Source organism: Anarrhichthys ocellatus, unplaced genomic scaffold, assembly GCF_004355925.1.
Source record: "Anarrhichthys ocellatus isolate YVR2014 unplaced genomic scaffold, GSC_Weel_1.0 scaffold5, whole genome shotgun sequence".
NCBI classification, from domain to species: Eukaryota; Metazoa; Chordata; class Actinopteri; order Perciformes; family Anarhichadidae; genus Anarrhichthys; species Anarrhichthys ocellatus.
In genome coordinates, this window is record NW_022280035.1 from 5,668,128 (window position 1) to 5,682,793 (window position 14,666).

Below are 14,666 nucleotides of genomic sequence, written 5' to 3' on the forward strand. Positions count from 1 at the left end.
CACACACACACACACACACACACACACACACACACACACACACACACGACTCCAAATGTTCAACAGTCTTGCTCAACTGATGTGTGAAGGAGGATTAGCGAGCGACTGCAGTCACAACTCAAAGAAAGGTGCGAGTAAGGAATTTTTCCTTCCTTTCGAATGAGCCAAGCCAGCTGTTACGCCCTATTTCCAGTATTTGTGCAAAGCTAAGCTAACCGTCTGCTGGTGGTAGCTTCATATTTACCGTAAACACATAAGAGTGATATCAACCGTCTCATCTAAAACTCAGAAAGAAAGCCAACAACCAGAACGTGGAACCATTCTTTTAGGACCCGTGTTTAAAACTGAAACCCACATTTTGATCTGGCTTTCTTCTTCTTCTTCTTTTTTTTTTTTACCGGTGCACAAAATAAATGGTCTCGGCCTTGGAAGCGGACACATTTGTTCTATAGCGGCTGACATGAGAGCGCCTCGCTGAGCATGATAGTGGGGTAGCTGGTAGAGATCTTCTGTGGTTTATTGCTGCCACGTTCACTGAGGTTATTTATTGAACTGCCATCATGGGCCCTGCTCCTCACAGCCACCCTCCGTGCCCTCAGTATCATGGAGGGATTTACGCCACGCGAACAGCACACGGAGCTCAAGTTTCTCCTTAAGTGTTATTAAGAAGCATCACTCATGCATAGGACACTATTTACTGTAACACATTTGCGCACACTGCTACTTCCTATGACGGCTCTTGAAGGAAAAATAATGATAGATTGTGTGCAGGGTGTGAGGCTATAAGAGAGAGTGGGGGGGGGGCTAGGTTTCAAGTATTCCACAGGCTAAATGAAGAACAAACATGTACCATACAAGACAGTGAAGGAGAAAAGATTATCATCTGGAGATGAAAGGCAGAGAGAGGGGGAGAGAGATTCATTCACTGCCACACAGCTGTCTTATTTGCAAGGTGTTGAGAAACCACTCTTTTTTTTTTTTTTTTTCCTCCAAGAGGATGAAAAGATTCTTCTGAAGCCAAAAGGGTCTGCTATCATTTTTGGGCAGCTTGAGCGGTAGAGATGTTATTAGCATAAATTATCTCCCCCCACCAAAGAGATAGGAACATGCTAGCTCCTTTCTGCTTTTCACACTTAATTGCCCTATTTACTGAACAGTTGCCCATGGACAACAAATGCACACGCGCTCCGAGATGCATGCAGGACAACAGGCAGACACAAGCCAAATAGGGCATGAGTGATACACTGAACTACCTGCCAAACAGCATTAGATACAGTACGGCTGGAGAGGCCGTCCGGGTCCATTCAGCCCTCATGTTGGACTGGAAACCCACAGTAAAATGTTAAATATTGGTTTCATGACCTTCTTTACTGAGCCATGTCTGATCGGCGTCTGTGTAAAAAAAGGATTTTTTTTTTTTTGACACGCATGCTAGCTGCCATGAAATGCCTTTAAATGAGAATTTTCTTTTTAAAAACAAATACTTGTTGCATCTAATGTGTGTTCATATTCTATTTTAAACCGTTTCATCAGCAGCAGCTCTTGTCTTTCTAAAGAGCACGACGGTGTCCTGCTGCAGCAGCGGCAGCAACTAAAAAAAAAAAAACATAAAAGCCTCGTTGAAGTGACCCAGTAAGCAAGAGTGAGGTAAATTATAGATGGCTTTGCTTAATGGACTCTTAGCATCTCTTCACCTAGGCCGACAAGCCCAGAGTGACGTTATATAAGCAGCAAAAGTACGAGACGCTGAAGTTTCACGTTTAATGCGCCACAATCTAATCTTCTGTTTGGTAATTCTTACTTCTTTAATGTCAGGCGCCTGCATTAAGCTGGCAGTTCAATGATTGAACAGACTTCATGTGTGAGCGGAGATAATAAGCGTTCCTGTGGATCGTTTAATTGTGTGAAGGAACAAATCAACCGGACTGACTTCCTCCATCGGGCCGGTTCAGGTCATCTCCATAAACCTGGAGGGCCGTACAGGATGTTAATGAGGCCTCTACCCCCCCCCCCCCACCCACACCTGACCCGAGCTGAGGTAAAAACCATTCCTCCAGCCCGAGGGGGGTCAGTCACTATGGTAACGTCCTGAGGCAGTGACCACATGTCAGCGGCAGTCTGGGGGCCATCAGTGGACCGGAGCTCCGGCATGAGGAAGAGGAGGAGGAGGAGGAGGAAACAATCGGCCTGCTGCTGCAAACTAGTAACCCGAGAGATGTTTCAATCACAGCGAGTTTGTCACAATTCACCTCTAACCTGTAGCTCACTTGTTGCACAGTTTCTCCAATCAACCAGTAGAACTCATACGCACGGGAATGACGCAATAATTCATCTGCAGATGATGTTATTGTTCAGCAGAATATTTAATCTAACACGACTGGGGTAGCTCGGGCTGGGTGATAAGGCTGACATCAATATTAGAGTTTCCAGTATCAATACATACTGGGATATGGTAAATATATATTCATATAGAATCATTAATCTGATGTTCTACTTTACATCAGAAAACTCTCCAGGCATATAAAACAAAAAACTCATTTCGGTAATAATTTGAACAGCAGAGTTTTGGAAAACATGAACTCAAACAAAGTGTCACAATCTGAAACAATTAGTCAATTGATTTGTTGATTGATACAAAAATAATAGGGGAAAATAAAGGATTATATAATTTAAGTAATTTTGCAAGCAAAAAACAGGATCTGCTGCTTTTTTTTTTCACTTTGTAAATGTAAGATGAATATCTTAAGGTTTTGGACTTTTAGTTGAATACAACCAGACATTTGAAGACGCTGCGCTGCACAAAGAGCAGGATAATGAGAGGGGAGCTGTATAGTTCAGGAGACATTCGGTTTAAGAAGCGTCTGGAAAAGGTCAACAGGAGCTCGTTTAACCTCCGTGCTTCATGGAAGAACACAACAACAAAAGAAGTTCTCATGAACAAATCATGATCTTTGCAACAACCCAAACATATCAACACAGGAAGCTAATGCTGAAGGATGAGTGAAGTATCTCGTGGTGCAATTAGATAATTAAAGAGTTGGAATTGTTGACTAAAATATTGCTTCCCAAGATGACTCATACAAAAGAGTGTTTATTAAAATAGATATTTTACCACCAAAACAAACCTCATCAAAGTTCATCGCTTCAGACAACGACTGTCCCCCTGACCTCCTTCGTCCTTGCCTCTGCTCTACACGCTTGGCTCGGCGACAGCACTGTGAACCTACAGTCACATACGTGTGATAAATCCTGAGCACGCTGATTTAACAACTTCCCCTCTTGAAGCCTGCCACGACCGAGCTGCAGGGTCACCGTTGGTGGCGGGGAGGATTTTGAGCGACCCGGTCCAGGGGGCACACCTGAACGTTTGGCGGGATCTACGGCACCTTTGAACATTCAAACACAAACCACGATCAACATGGAAATACACAACATGTTAAATCAGGTAGAAGATGAACCTTTCATCTTTGACCAACAAGAATAACGGTTTTGGGATGTAATTCTTATTTACCAGGGGATCTACAAGTGGTCTTCATTTTTTGTTGTTAACACTGGAAACATGTTCTTTTGAGGCCAAATGTGACTTTTGATAAAGGAACTAAAATAATGAATTACAATGAATATCGGAGACTCATCTATCAGCACTAACGTAAACAGTAAGGTTTTGTGAATGAAAATAAATTGATGTAAAATGTTAGCAATGTTGAAACAGTCTATTAACTGATTTGTAGATTGCCAGAAAATGAATTATCGACAATAATTTTGATAATTGATTTACTAATTAGTGCTCTCTGGTTACAGATTGACAAATAAGAGGATTTATTCTGTTTTTGTCCGTTTTATTTGATTGTATATTTAATATCTTTGGGTTTTGAGAACTGTTGGATGCACAAAATCAAGCAATTGAAAGGCGTTTTCACTATAGACTTAACAATAAATAATAACCAACTGTAAGCTTTTCCAGATATTACAAACACGATTATTTGAAAAATAATTGCTAGAATGGAGAATTTCCTCCTCCAGAGCTTTTCCTATAAAGATGACTTCATGACCACCATTACTGCTCCAACACACAACAGCAACAGAATATAGATCATACTAGATCTGCACTTCTTTCTGATGCCTCCACTGATTTTGTGTGATATAACAGAAATAGAAGCAATACTTCTCATTTAATAGTCATAATAAATGTACTGCTGTGATACTTTAATTAATCCAACAAGTGATGTGACACAAGTGTTTCCTGTTGATATTGAATCAAACAGGTACTTTTCCGTTTCACTTGAAAACAATCCTGCTGCTTTTAGAAACGATACCCACAGATTCAGTTTAAATATTATTTGAGTAATATTGAGTAAATATTTCAATTAAATTAATTCTAACAAGAGAACGACGCATGTTGAGCTCTTATGCTGAAGATACAATGCATAATGTGACATCAAATGAGCGAGCTAACAAGTCCACACCAATGCAAACCAACCCAGATACATCCAGCCAATTTCGGCGAGTACGGATCTAATTCTGGATTTCACCCTAATCAAAAAAGATGTAATTAATTAATCAGATAATTCACTGCCACGCATGGCAGGACGCACATCTGTGCAGCGGTAATGGGGAGGGAGAGAGAGAGAGAGACGAGTAGAGCAGTGCAGCACTAGTACTTCCCCTGAAGCCCGCTCGTCATCAGTGCTGGAATCCAGTGCAGACATAAAGAAATAAATAAAAAAAGAAGGTCCAGCACCTCGCAGACGCTCCGATGACCTCTCCTGTACTGTACGTGTGCTCTCAGCATGCGAGTGCAGCGCAGTGTGACCGACGGATGGACACCTTTGAGGCCATATGAGGTAACAGAGATGACATGAAGGAGGCAGCGCCAGTTACAAGGCAAACATAAACTGTGCCACTTCATCTGAAAACAATGGGGGACAGGACACTGAGTGTGCTCTCATCCACATCTCCATTGTCTGCCCTCCTCTTTTACTCCTCCTCCGAGCATGGAGCATAAGCGGGGGGAAAGAGGGGGGGGGTAGAAGGGGGGGCAGCAGTGGGGGTCTGCCTGTGTTCTTTCTCCTCTGTCTGTGTGCGAATGCACAGACGGTTCAGTAGTAATTTGATGTGTGTCCCCGGGGACATTTGATGGATTAAAGCTAAGCAGCTCCATTTCGCAGCACCACCTGATCTTCCACTGCCTGTGCCCCATATAAAGGCTGGCGTGATTGCTGATCTCAGCTAGTCTGACAGTCTCTCTCTCTCCCTCCTCTCTCTGTCTGTCTCCATCTCTTCTCTTCCTCACTGGTCCCTTAAGCCTGCCGCATCACAGGAGCTATCCAGTGCTGAACAGGATCGCTTTTATTTTTTTATTTTTTTATTTTTCTGGGGGAAGCTGGGGGAGCCAGAGAGTATCACACAGCATTTTGCCGTCAGCCTTGTTCTCCACTTGGTTTCCATTTTCTTTCTTATCTTATGTTTTTTGGCCGTTTGTCTCCGCATTAACCGCAAGGATTACCGTCAAGCCAGATCTGCTCGCGTGCTTCCTTTCAGAGGGTCTTTCATTTTTTTTTTTTTTTTGCTCATGCGTTTTTCTCAGCTCTGTGTTTTTATCCATTGAAACATGCCACGCTCATTTTTGGTGAAGAAGATCAAGCTTGATGATTTCACTTCGTCCAATGTGGCCACTTCCAATCACCACCATCACCACCTGGACGACTCGTACACTTTTGCACGCTCCATCACAGACTCGGTGACCAGCCTCGGGGTTCGTCTCAGTGAGAATGGTGAGTTAACATGCCTCCAGTTAAAGATGTGCTAGCGCTGCTGCCTGTAGACAGCCCCGGTGCTGATTTCAGCATGCCTGACATTTCCACACTGAGCACAGATGGCATCCTCTTTAGTTCCTGTGTCGGTGTGAGATTTTCCTCTTGCTTTAGCCGATAACATGTTCGTAGTGTGTAAATTAATGTGAGAGGTTACATGCAGCCAGCTGATTTTTTTTTGCATCAATATCCTAAATAATCCTCTCCAGTGGCACCCCACCCCCATCCCCCCGCTCCCAGACTTTTGTTTTTTGACTCCAGTGAAGGACAGACACAATTCAGGTCACAGCCACGGATTAGCTTATGTAAATAGGGAACAAAACGTGTGTATAATCGGGAGAAGCTCCAGCTACGTATTTGTGTGACTGCACCAGCCCTGTGGTGGCTGAACACACTCAGGCTGACTATATCTGGTCATCATGTGGACTAAAAAATTCATGAATATGAGAGATGAGTATCGGATGATACATTTGTCCTTAGCTGTTATTGTCCTTGAGTTCCCATCACAGTCCGATCCTCCCTTGCCCCCCTCTTCTCCATCCAAATGGAGCATGCACAGTTTCCCCACCCCCATCGCTCCACTACATCTTTCTCTTCCTTCCGGGCATTTGGAAACTAGCAGGGGTTAGAGTTTCAGCCATGCAGGCCTATCGCCGCCACAAGAGACATCAACACACTGTACAGTACAGCCAGGAGGGAGGCGGGGAGCTGGGCTGGAGGGGTCGCGAAGGGAAGGAGAAAAAAAAAGGGAGACAAAAGTGCTTGGGGCAGCAATGAGGCTGATCACGTGACTAGAGGTTGTACAGTAAACATGAAGAAAGTCACATAGCTGCACTGTGGTCGACATACGGACCGGCCGCAGAGTCGGCTCCAGTCGGAGCTGCGAGGCGACCTTCACTTTAAGCCCGCCGCTTCCATTTTGTGGCCACGTTTAAAGGGCCATATGTGTGTCTTTGTTGTGATTTGTTCGGATGTGTTCACAGAGAGCGAGGCTTCACAGTCCACAGCTAAATGCTGTGATGATGCCCACCTGTTATTCAACCGTGTCAATAACAAGGTTCAGTGAATTTTGGGTGGTTCGGGATTAGGGGAATTAAATATGTCTGGGCTGGTTTGTGAAGTATAATGTTTTGCTGAATTGGAAATAACTAACTGGGTAAAAAAACTACAGAATTAAGAAATATACATATATATTTTTTTCTATTTCTATTTACATGCCATATTTAGTAACTTGTAGTAAATGTAGCAGATTTCCTGCTGCACAATTTTTAATTATTATTAAATAATACATATGTAATTATTGTCACTCTCTATTGTTCCTGGATCTATTGTTCAACACCATGAAAAATAAGGGTGACATTAAAAAGAAGCAAAAGAACGATAAGGCACTACGCTGGTGTTGACAAAAGGCATTTAATTTGAACAAAAGAATCTGTTCGTGCTGAGTCCCCCAAAAAAAAAAAAAAAAATGAAGGAGAAGGAAAATAAAAGAATTCACAGCGTGGCTGAAATACCTAACATCAGCACTTCTGCCGTGCCAGGAGATTTACTTTCCCCCCATTGTGGAGACATTTGACTTGAGTGTCTGTCGAACAACAAAGAGGGGTGGCTGAGAGGGTCCATTAATTACATGCTTACTTTGCATGAGCGAAACGAGCCTATGAGCTGGAAAGGCTGATACAGCGCCGGTCCTGAATGATGAGCTCCGTGTCTGACCTTGGGTTACTGAAATATAGTAAACAGCTCTGCTTGTATTGATACAGGATGTTTTCTGGGGAAATAAAAAAAACAGTGCCATGTTGTCGTACACCGTGCAGAGGCCCTTCAGCTAGATCACAGTCTATAGTGGGACTGTGAAACAGGTGGATTTAGCTCGGAATAACGGTCGAAGCTGCAGCATTTGTACATTTAATTGTAAATTGTAAGAATTTAGTACAAAAAAAACGATGAATGGACAAATCTTTTGAAAGGAAGTGCTGCGCTCTCACACCATCTGCGTAGTTTAAAACAAGTGGACCCATGCAGTGCAGCATAATAATGAACGCACAGACCTGGTGTTTCCCTTTCACCGGGGTGTCACGGTCGTGTCTTTGACGGAGTGGGTGTGTGAACAGAAACCCTCAGGAATGGAGACGCCGTAGTGAGAGAGCACTTCAACGGATTTCCTAATGGCCTGTTTTCTTGAAGGCCCTTCAGTGTGCAGACAGGTGACCCCTCTTCACAAACAACGTGTCTCACATCATCAGGCCTCGAGCACTCTGTGCTCAATAAAACTATTGTGTGTTGCAGATACTTGCTCTGTTCCTCGCACTATTTCTATCTTCTCTAACAGCTGCACTGTTTTACATATGATAGCCTATTGATCAGTTCAAAACTTTGAATCTCATTAAAAAAAGCAGTCAATACCTAATTTCCACCGCTTGCTGCACACAGTGCTTAGGAATGGCTTTTTCTTTTCTGCAGTTATGCACTATTTCTCTCAGGAAAGGAATTTCACCACCTTTTATATTTTCACTCAACTTACATGTTCGGCTGGTAGAATATAGACCCTGGAAGCTAAACGCCTTCAGTATAAATTCAGCTCCTAAGAGTCAGAGCATAAGAATGTATTGAATTCTGTTTGGATGCAATTAGCTGCCAGCAAGCCTTTTAGCTCCTCTGGCACTGGGCTGCTTCGGAGGGAGAGGAAAGACATGAATGATGCCAACAAAAATATATCTCTCTGAAATCATGCTCTATACAAGTTAAATCACACGCGGTGCTTTGTGCTTTGTGCTTTGCTGCATCATGCTTCAACGTGCTTCGAGAAGTAGCACGAAATCCTACAGGACGTAATTAGTTCATCTGGTCCAAAACCAAAAAATGTATGAACTAATTAAGACATAAAGAACAATCAAGTCAGACACACAACCTGTTCTTTTTTGGGTGTGTTTTCACACTAAATAATACAAAACCTGGACAAATAAGGTATATGTTAAGGTTTAGAGTTAAAACATGAGCATTCATGAAGCAAACATGGAGACAGGCCACAGCCAAAGAGGACTGACATACTATAAATGCAGAAAAGGAGGTCTAATGAATGAGAGTACTTTATGTGAGAGGGGCTGTAAGATGCATCTTCCTACACTGGAGACTTCTTTGATGAGCTATTATCTAGCGCTCACCCTCGCTGTAAAATTGCAACCTTCCTCAACGCAGCTGAGTGTGTCACGTTTTCCTGCATCGCTGCACTATCGTGTGCAACCTGTGAGTTCTGGGGGGAAAAAAAATGCAATTAACTCTGTGCTGCCACTCACTCTTTCACCATTTTACGAAGGGGCAATCATCCAACATGATAATCATGTAATCACCAGCATGTCACTGTGTCCTTATCCATCACAACCCCTGGCCAACTGTGTGTTTGCGTGTCTCTTACTCAGGCTACATCCAGGATTACATCACGCCATCTGTATACCAGGGGGAGAAGAAGATGGAGCACAAGCTGGCTTCGCCGGTGTCGGATCCCCTCTACACCCAGGTGAGCAGCGGAGAGGAGTACTGTGACCCCGACCTGAAGCAACCCGACAGCCCCCAGTCTGGCATGACGGCCAGCGGCTTCTACAGTGGTGAATCGGAGGCCCTGGCCGAGGGTTACACCATGGATGCCTTCTTCATCTCCGACGGGCGCTCGAGGCGGAAGGGGGACAGCGAGAGTCGCGAGGGCGGCTCGAGGAGCAGCAGCGCCAACGGCGGGGCTCAGGAGAGGGCGGCCGGCGGGGCCCGCCACTCCTGCAACGAGTGCGGCAAGACGTACGCCACCTCCTCCAACCTCAGCAGACACAAGCAGACGCACCGCAGCCTGGACAGCAAGATGGCCCGCAAGTGTCCCACCTGTAACAAAGTGTACGTGTCCATGCCGGCGCTGGCCATGCACATCCTCACCCACGACCTCAAGCACAAGTGCAACGTGTGCAGCAAGGCCTTCAGCCGGCCGTGGCTCCTCCAAGGTCACATGCGCTCGCACACGGGGGAGAAGCCCTTTGCCTGCGCACACTGTGGCAAAGCCTTTGCTGACCGTTCAAACCTCCGCGCCCACATGCAAACACACTCTGCCTTCAAGCACTACAGATGCAAGCGCTGCAATAAGACCTTCGCTCTCAAGTCCTACCTGAACAAGCACTATGAGTCGGCTTGCTTCAAGGGCTCTGCGGACGAAGACGACTCTGGATCAGAAAACTAGCCGCGAGGAAGAAGCTACAATTTTGAACCCCTTGTTGTAGGTTCACAACCAATAACCCTGTTCACTCTGCCCTCCATGCCTTTTTTCTTCCCTTTTTTTAGAAAGCAATATTTTCACTGAGATTACGTGAAGAAACTGATTATGGCAAAGACAATTTCAAAAAGATGCTGGATTTTTTTCCCTGCACAGTAGCTAATCGTCCACAGAAACATACAATCAAACAACCTTCCCCCAAATAGAGACAGTAGATGATAGTTGGACACGATGACGCAACATGTGCTCGCACGGACGTGGGTTCATGTAAACACACTTACACACAGACATGTATGCAAATAGACACACGCACGCACACACGCGCACACACACACACACACAAACACTAATGTACACACGTGTGCACACATACACACAATTATATATGAGGCCTGGCATGTGAATTTTTATCAATGACTATAATGATATTGATATCAATAGTAATAATATTTAGATTCCTGATATTTTATAGCAAATAGTAATGAGAAAATGAAAAAAAACAAAAACACAAAAAAGGACTAACAGTGTTCTTTTGTTTTTTAGAGACAAAATGACCTCTTGTATTTTTATGCTGCTTTTTATTTGCTAAGAATTGAATTCTTTTGCAACTGCCAACATGAACTTTTTATGAAAATGTGAACTATGACAGTATTTGCAAAAAAAGGGAGATCATTTTAAAAGGTGAAAAGACAAACCCCCTTTTTCCACACCAATGTTTCAATTCAACGGATGTTATTTTTCTATTTGATTTTTCTAAATTTATTTTTTTGTGCTTGTTATCCCTTGTCGATCTAAAGCATCTTTGTAACTGTGGGTATTTAAAAAGAAATAAGAGGCTAATTTAAATAAGCTATACACGATCATAGGACGCCATAGGTCATTCAACTCAATTCTGCAAGAGCAGTGATTTTAGAACATTTAACGGGCCTGTTGAACAGGTTATCACACATCAAATTCATAGTCTCGCCCTGATGTACAGACTTGGACAGAAACACTGGGAGCCAGACCGAATGATCTGTTGTTATAAGTGCCATGTGCGGTCGACTTGTCTATAGCAATGAAAACTCTCGTTGTTCTTCCTCCACCATGGTGGCTTGCATAAACTCTGCTGCCTTTACGGTGCATCGTCCAGTCTTAAAGAGCAATCTTCCCCCCCATTGTTTGAGGTGCTCCCCCTCCGCCAGTGTTACCTCAGAGTGAAGGTATGGACTCACACACCCTCAGTTACAAAGTGACAGTCAAATGATTCTGTTTGTCTGTTTTATATGTCGCTCAAAGCTCCGCCCACGGTTTAGATGCATACCATCTATTTATCATGTAAATACTTTATTTAACTACCTATTTATCTATTTATTTATTTATTTATTCACCCTATTTTTGTGTATTTATTGAAGACTTGCTTATTTGTTCATTATCATGTATTTATTTATTGTTTATAATTTAAAAAATGAACATCCATTGACCTTGTAAGATGCTGCTGATCTTCAAAGAAAATGTTTATATGCATGAAAACTGTAGAGAGTCCTTGGGACTTAGTTTTTTAAAGAGGAACAATGTACAGTACCAGTGTTAGGAGACTTCAAACGAATGAATGCAGAATTAACTTTTGTTTTTCGTGGCAATAACTTTACTGACACAGCAACTGACATGTATAACAATCACAGCTGTCCTGTTTTCAGTCGATTTAGGGCAATAAAAAGAAACGATGAAAACAAAACACTAAAATACTCTCCATCTTGCTGTTTTCCAAAAGTCCACTGCATCCTTTCGACTCAAGATTTTTGGCCCTTTTCGTCTTTAAATCTCAGGCAATAAATAAATACCAGAAATGGCCAACGGTGATGTGCATGTAGACATCGCCATGAACAAATACCACCCGTTATATAATAAGGTAGGTGTAATCTAGTTTCAACAGCGCAAAAGCAATAATATTAGTGATGCAGTAACTATGAGCAATCCTTCATACAGCGAGTCCAAACTTCCTACAGGTGTTAATCCGACTAGAAGTCTAATATTCTAGAATATAATCATTATTTCAACCGTCTCTTGTATCAAAAAGCAACAAAAACAAATCTCTTCTGGCAGCTGAAAGGCAGGCGTGATACGACTGAAATGCTAGAAGGTTACACAACAGGATTTATATTATTCTAATTTAGGTCACTGACATAATAAAGCATTAAATTAAAAGTTACAACTGCTCCCAGATTATTCCGTGCAGTTAAAAACAGCAAAGGGAAATCTCCGAGGTGTCAAAAGAGAGAATGGATGGAGGCGTGTGCGTCTTAACCAGCACTAATGGAAAAGATCTTGTCGTGAACAGTCTTGGTAGAGAAAGTTTTTTCAAGATTGCTGTAATAAAAACGACGCGCTGTAATGCACTTCCAACTCCCCCATCATTTGTCCCTGCCTCTCCCCCCCCCCGACCGGCTGTCCCAATCCCGTCCCAACTGCGTCTAAACAGACGCACCGGGGATGAGATGTGCTGGAGTGGGATTGGCGGAGGGTGGTGGAGTGTGGGAGGATAACAGGTGTTTGCAGACAGACTGCAGATAGGGAGCGTAATTGAGTCGGTGAGCGACCTCCAAGGGGAAGGTCAAGCACCAGCAGGCAAATGCGCCGTCAGCGATTTGCATATTCCAAATGGATGACACGATCGCAGTAGTGCTGAGCTCGCCCGAAAAAAACAAAACAAAAACACCAAAAACGGAGGAGAAAAGAGGAGTTTCTGGTCCGTCGATGGTCGTCTGAGCGCTGCGGCTGAATCCCTGCATGAGGGCAAACCACCTGTCTCCTGGTGCACTTGCACAACTAACAGTTGCTGTATTATTGAACTAATGCAGCATCACTTCCTACAGATCCTAGATGTTTTATTTTTTACTTTGTGACAGAGATATAATGCATCTCTCCCAAAAACCTGGGGACTGTGTTTTTAATGAGGCAGATAAAAGCCTCGAGATCATTAAAAACATCAATTGGAAACGTACCGCAGGCTTCTAAAGCTGGCAGCATCACAGGTCGTCCTCAGAGGAAACGTGAATTACAGAAAAAGATTTCTTCTAAACTTCTCAATTTAGATGTAGGGAAACATTGTTCCTCTTTGATGCTTTTTTTGTAAATATATTTGTAAATATATCACAGCAATAATATGACAATGCATGTAGACATTTAATTGCTCTTTTTCTATTCATGTTGTCTTTTATTTATTTATTCATTTTTATTAAAAAGAAAAGACAAATACAGGTACCAATTGCAGTCAGGGTGGCCATGTGAATCAGGGAGTGTCTTGATTAAAAAGCTATCTGTTGTAAGTCAGAGACAAAAAACTTCAAACTCTGTGTATTCTGAAAGATTTGATCATGTTCTGTATGATTTCTCTGTTATGTTTTCTTTTATTTATGTGCCCGGCTTGGCTGCGCAATGAAAAAGTGCCAAAAAGTATGATTTCCATGACAAAAGCCTTCAACATATGGTCGGCTGCTTGAAACCTTCCATATGGTCCTCAAAGAAAAAAAACTGATTAAGATTTTCCACTTTCTTTCTTTCTCTCTCTCTCTCTCTCCCTCTCCCTCTCTCTCTCTCTCTCTCTCTTTCTCTCTCTCTCTCCCTCTCTCTCTCTCCCTCTCTCTGTCTGTCCCAGCTGAGTATGAAGAAACTTAAGCCATGGTTGCTGAAGGGTGTTTTGATTTATCTTGTTCTGCTACAATTATTAATAATGACAACAATAGCAACAATAACGTTAATAAAAACAATAGCACAAGGAACCTACAAGTCCACTCTTGTTTCTTTTCAAATTGTCAATTGTGATTTCATTGAATGCATAAAGGGTTGAACCCCCCCCCCCCACACACACACACACACACACACACACTCCTGTTCTCATAATATATATATATGTGTTTAATATGAAACACACTGAGAAAAATGGTGAAACTGGACTCTGTCTGTAACAGCCCTTTGTCAACATTAACACAGCGAGTAAATATAGTTATGGCTATAATGTGCCATCAGCTGGAGCCTCCTCAGTCAATGTTTGATGAATTTTACGAGCTTCGCTGTCAATTTACTAACTTTTAATTTCACCACTACGAGGCACAACAATGCCAATATCATTTTGTTTCTCTCAGCAGCTGAGAGCAGCGACGGTCAGAGGACCCGACAGCACCAACACGGCTCTGAATGAGAGTTCCTGAGACGTCGGCGTTATCAAAAGCAGAGGCATCTGTTCCACCACTATTAAGCCCTTCCTGGTCATTAAATTTTAATGGAACATTGATTTTATGCTGAGACTACTCTTTCTGAGTGACTCAAAAAATATGGAACGAAATAAAAATGAATCATGACAGCGGACAGGGATTATTATTCTGGGGCTTTTCTTGATTGGTTTCCAGGGAATATACAACATTTGAATTCAATCGCTCGTGTCCTTCAGTGTCCTCCAGCAGCAGCAGCATAATGAGACAGCAGGCGGAGCAGGGACTCAGAAACAAGACACTCTGCTGCACTCTCATCTCTTCAGTGTGGGAAAGCACCGATTGTTGCCGTTGTGCACTTCTATGCTTAGTTATGTCGCTGAAGATAAACTAAATAAACTGTCATATCTG

The 14,666-nt window shown here is 42.9% G+C and overlaps 1 protein-coding gene across 1 annotated transcript; it reads left to right on the forward strand.

The window, feature by feature from the left end:
• The first annotated feature begins 5,156 nt into the window (after positions 1 to 5,156).
• Positions 5,157 to 13,826, forward strand: scrt2 (scratch family zinc finger 2). Its single transcript, XM_031844728.1, has 2 exons — positions 5,157 to 5,774; positions 9,233 to 13,826. The coding sequence occupies exons 1-2, from the start codon at positions 5,612 to 5,614 to the stop codon at positions 10,030 to 10,032; spliced, it is 963 nt and encodes a 320-aa protein (XP_031700588.1). The 5' UTR covers positions 5,157 to 5,611; the 3' UTR covers positions 10,033 to 13,826.
• Positions 13,827 to 14,666: the final 840 nt, after the last annotated feature.

What these genes read in the sequence shown, in the direction of transcription:
- scrt2 (XM_031844728.1), top strand. Translation starts at nt 5,612, where the DNA reads ATGCCACGCTCATTTTTGGTGAAGAAGATCAAGCTTGATGATTTCACT. An exon ending in GGTTCGTCTCAGTGAGAATG is followed by an intron (nt 5,775 to 9,232) that starts GTGAGTTAACAT and finishes TCTCTTACTCAG; the next exon opens with GCTACATCCAGGATTACATC.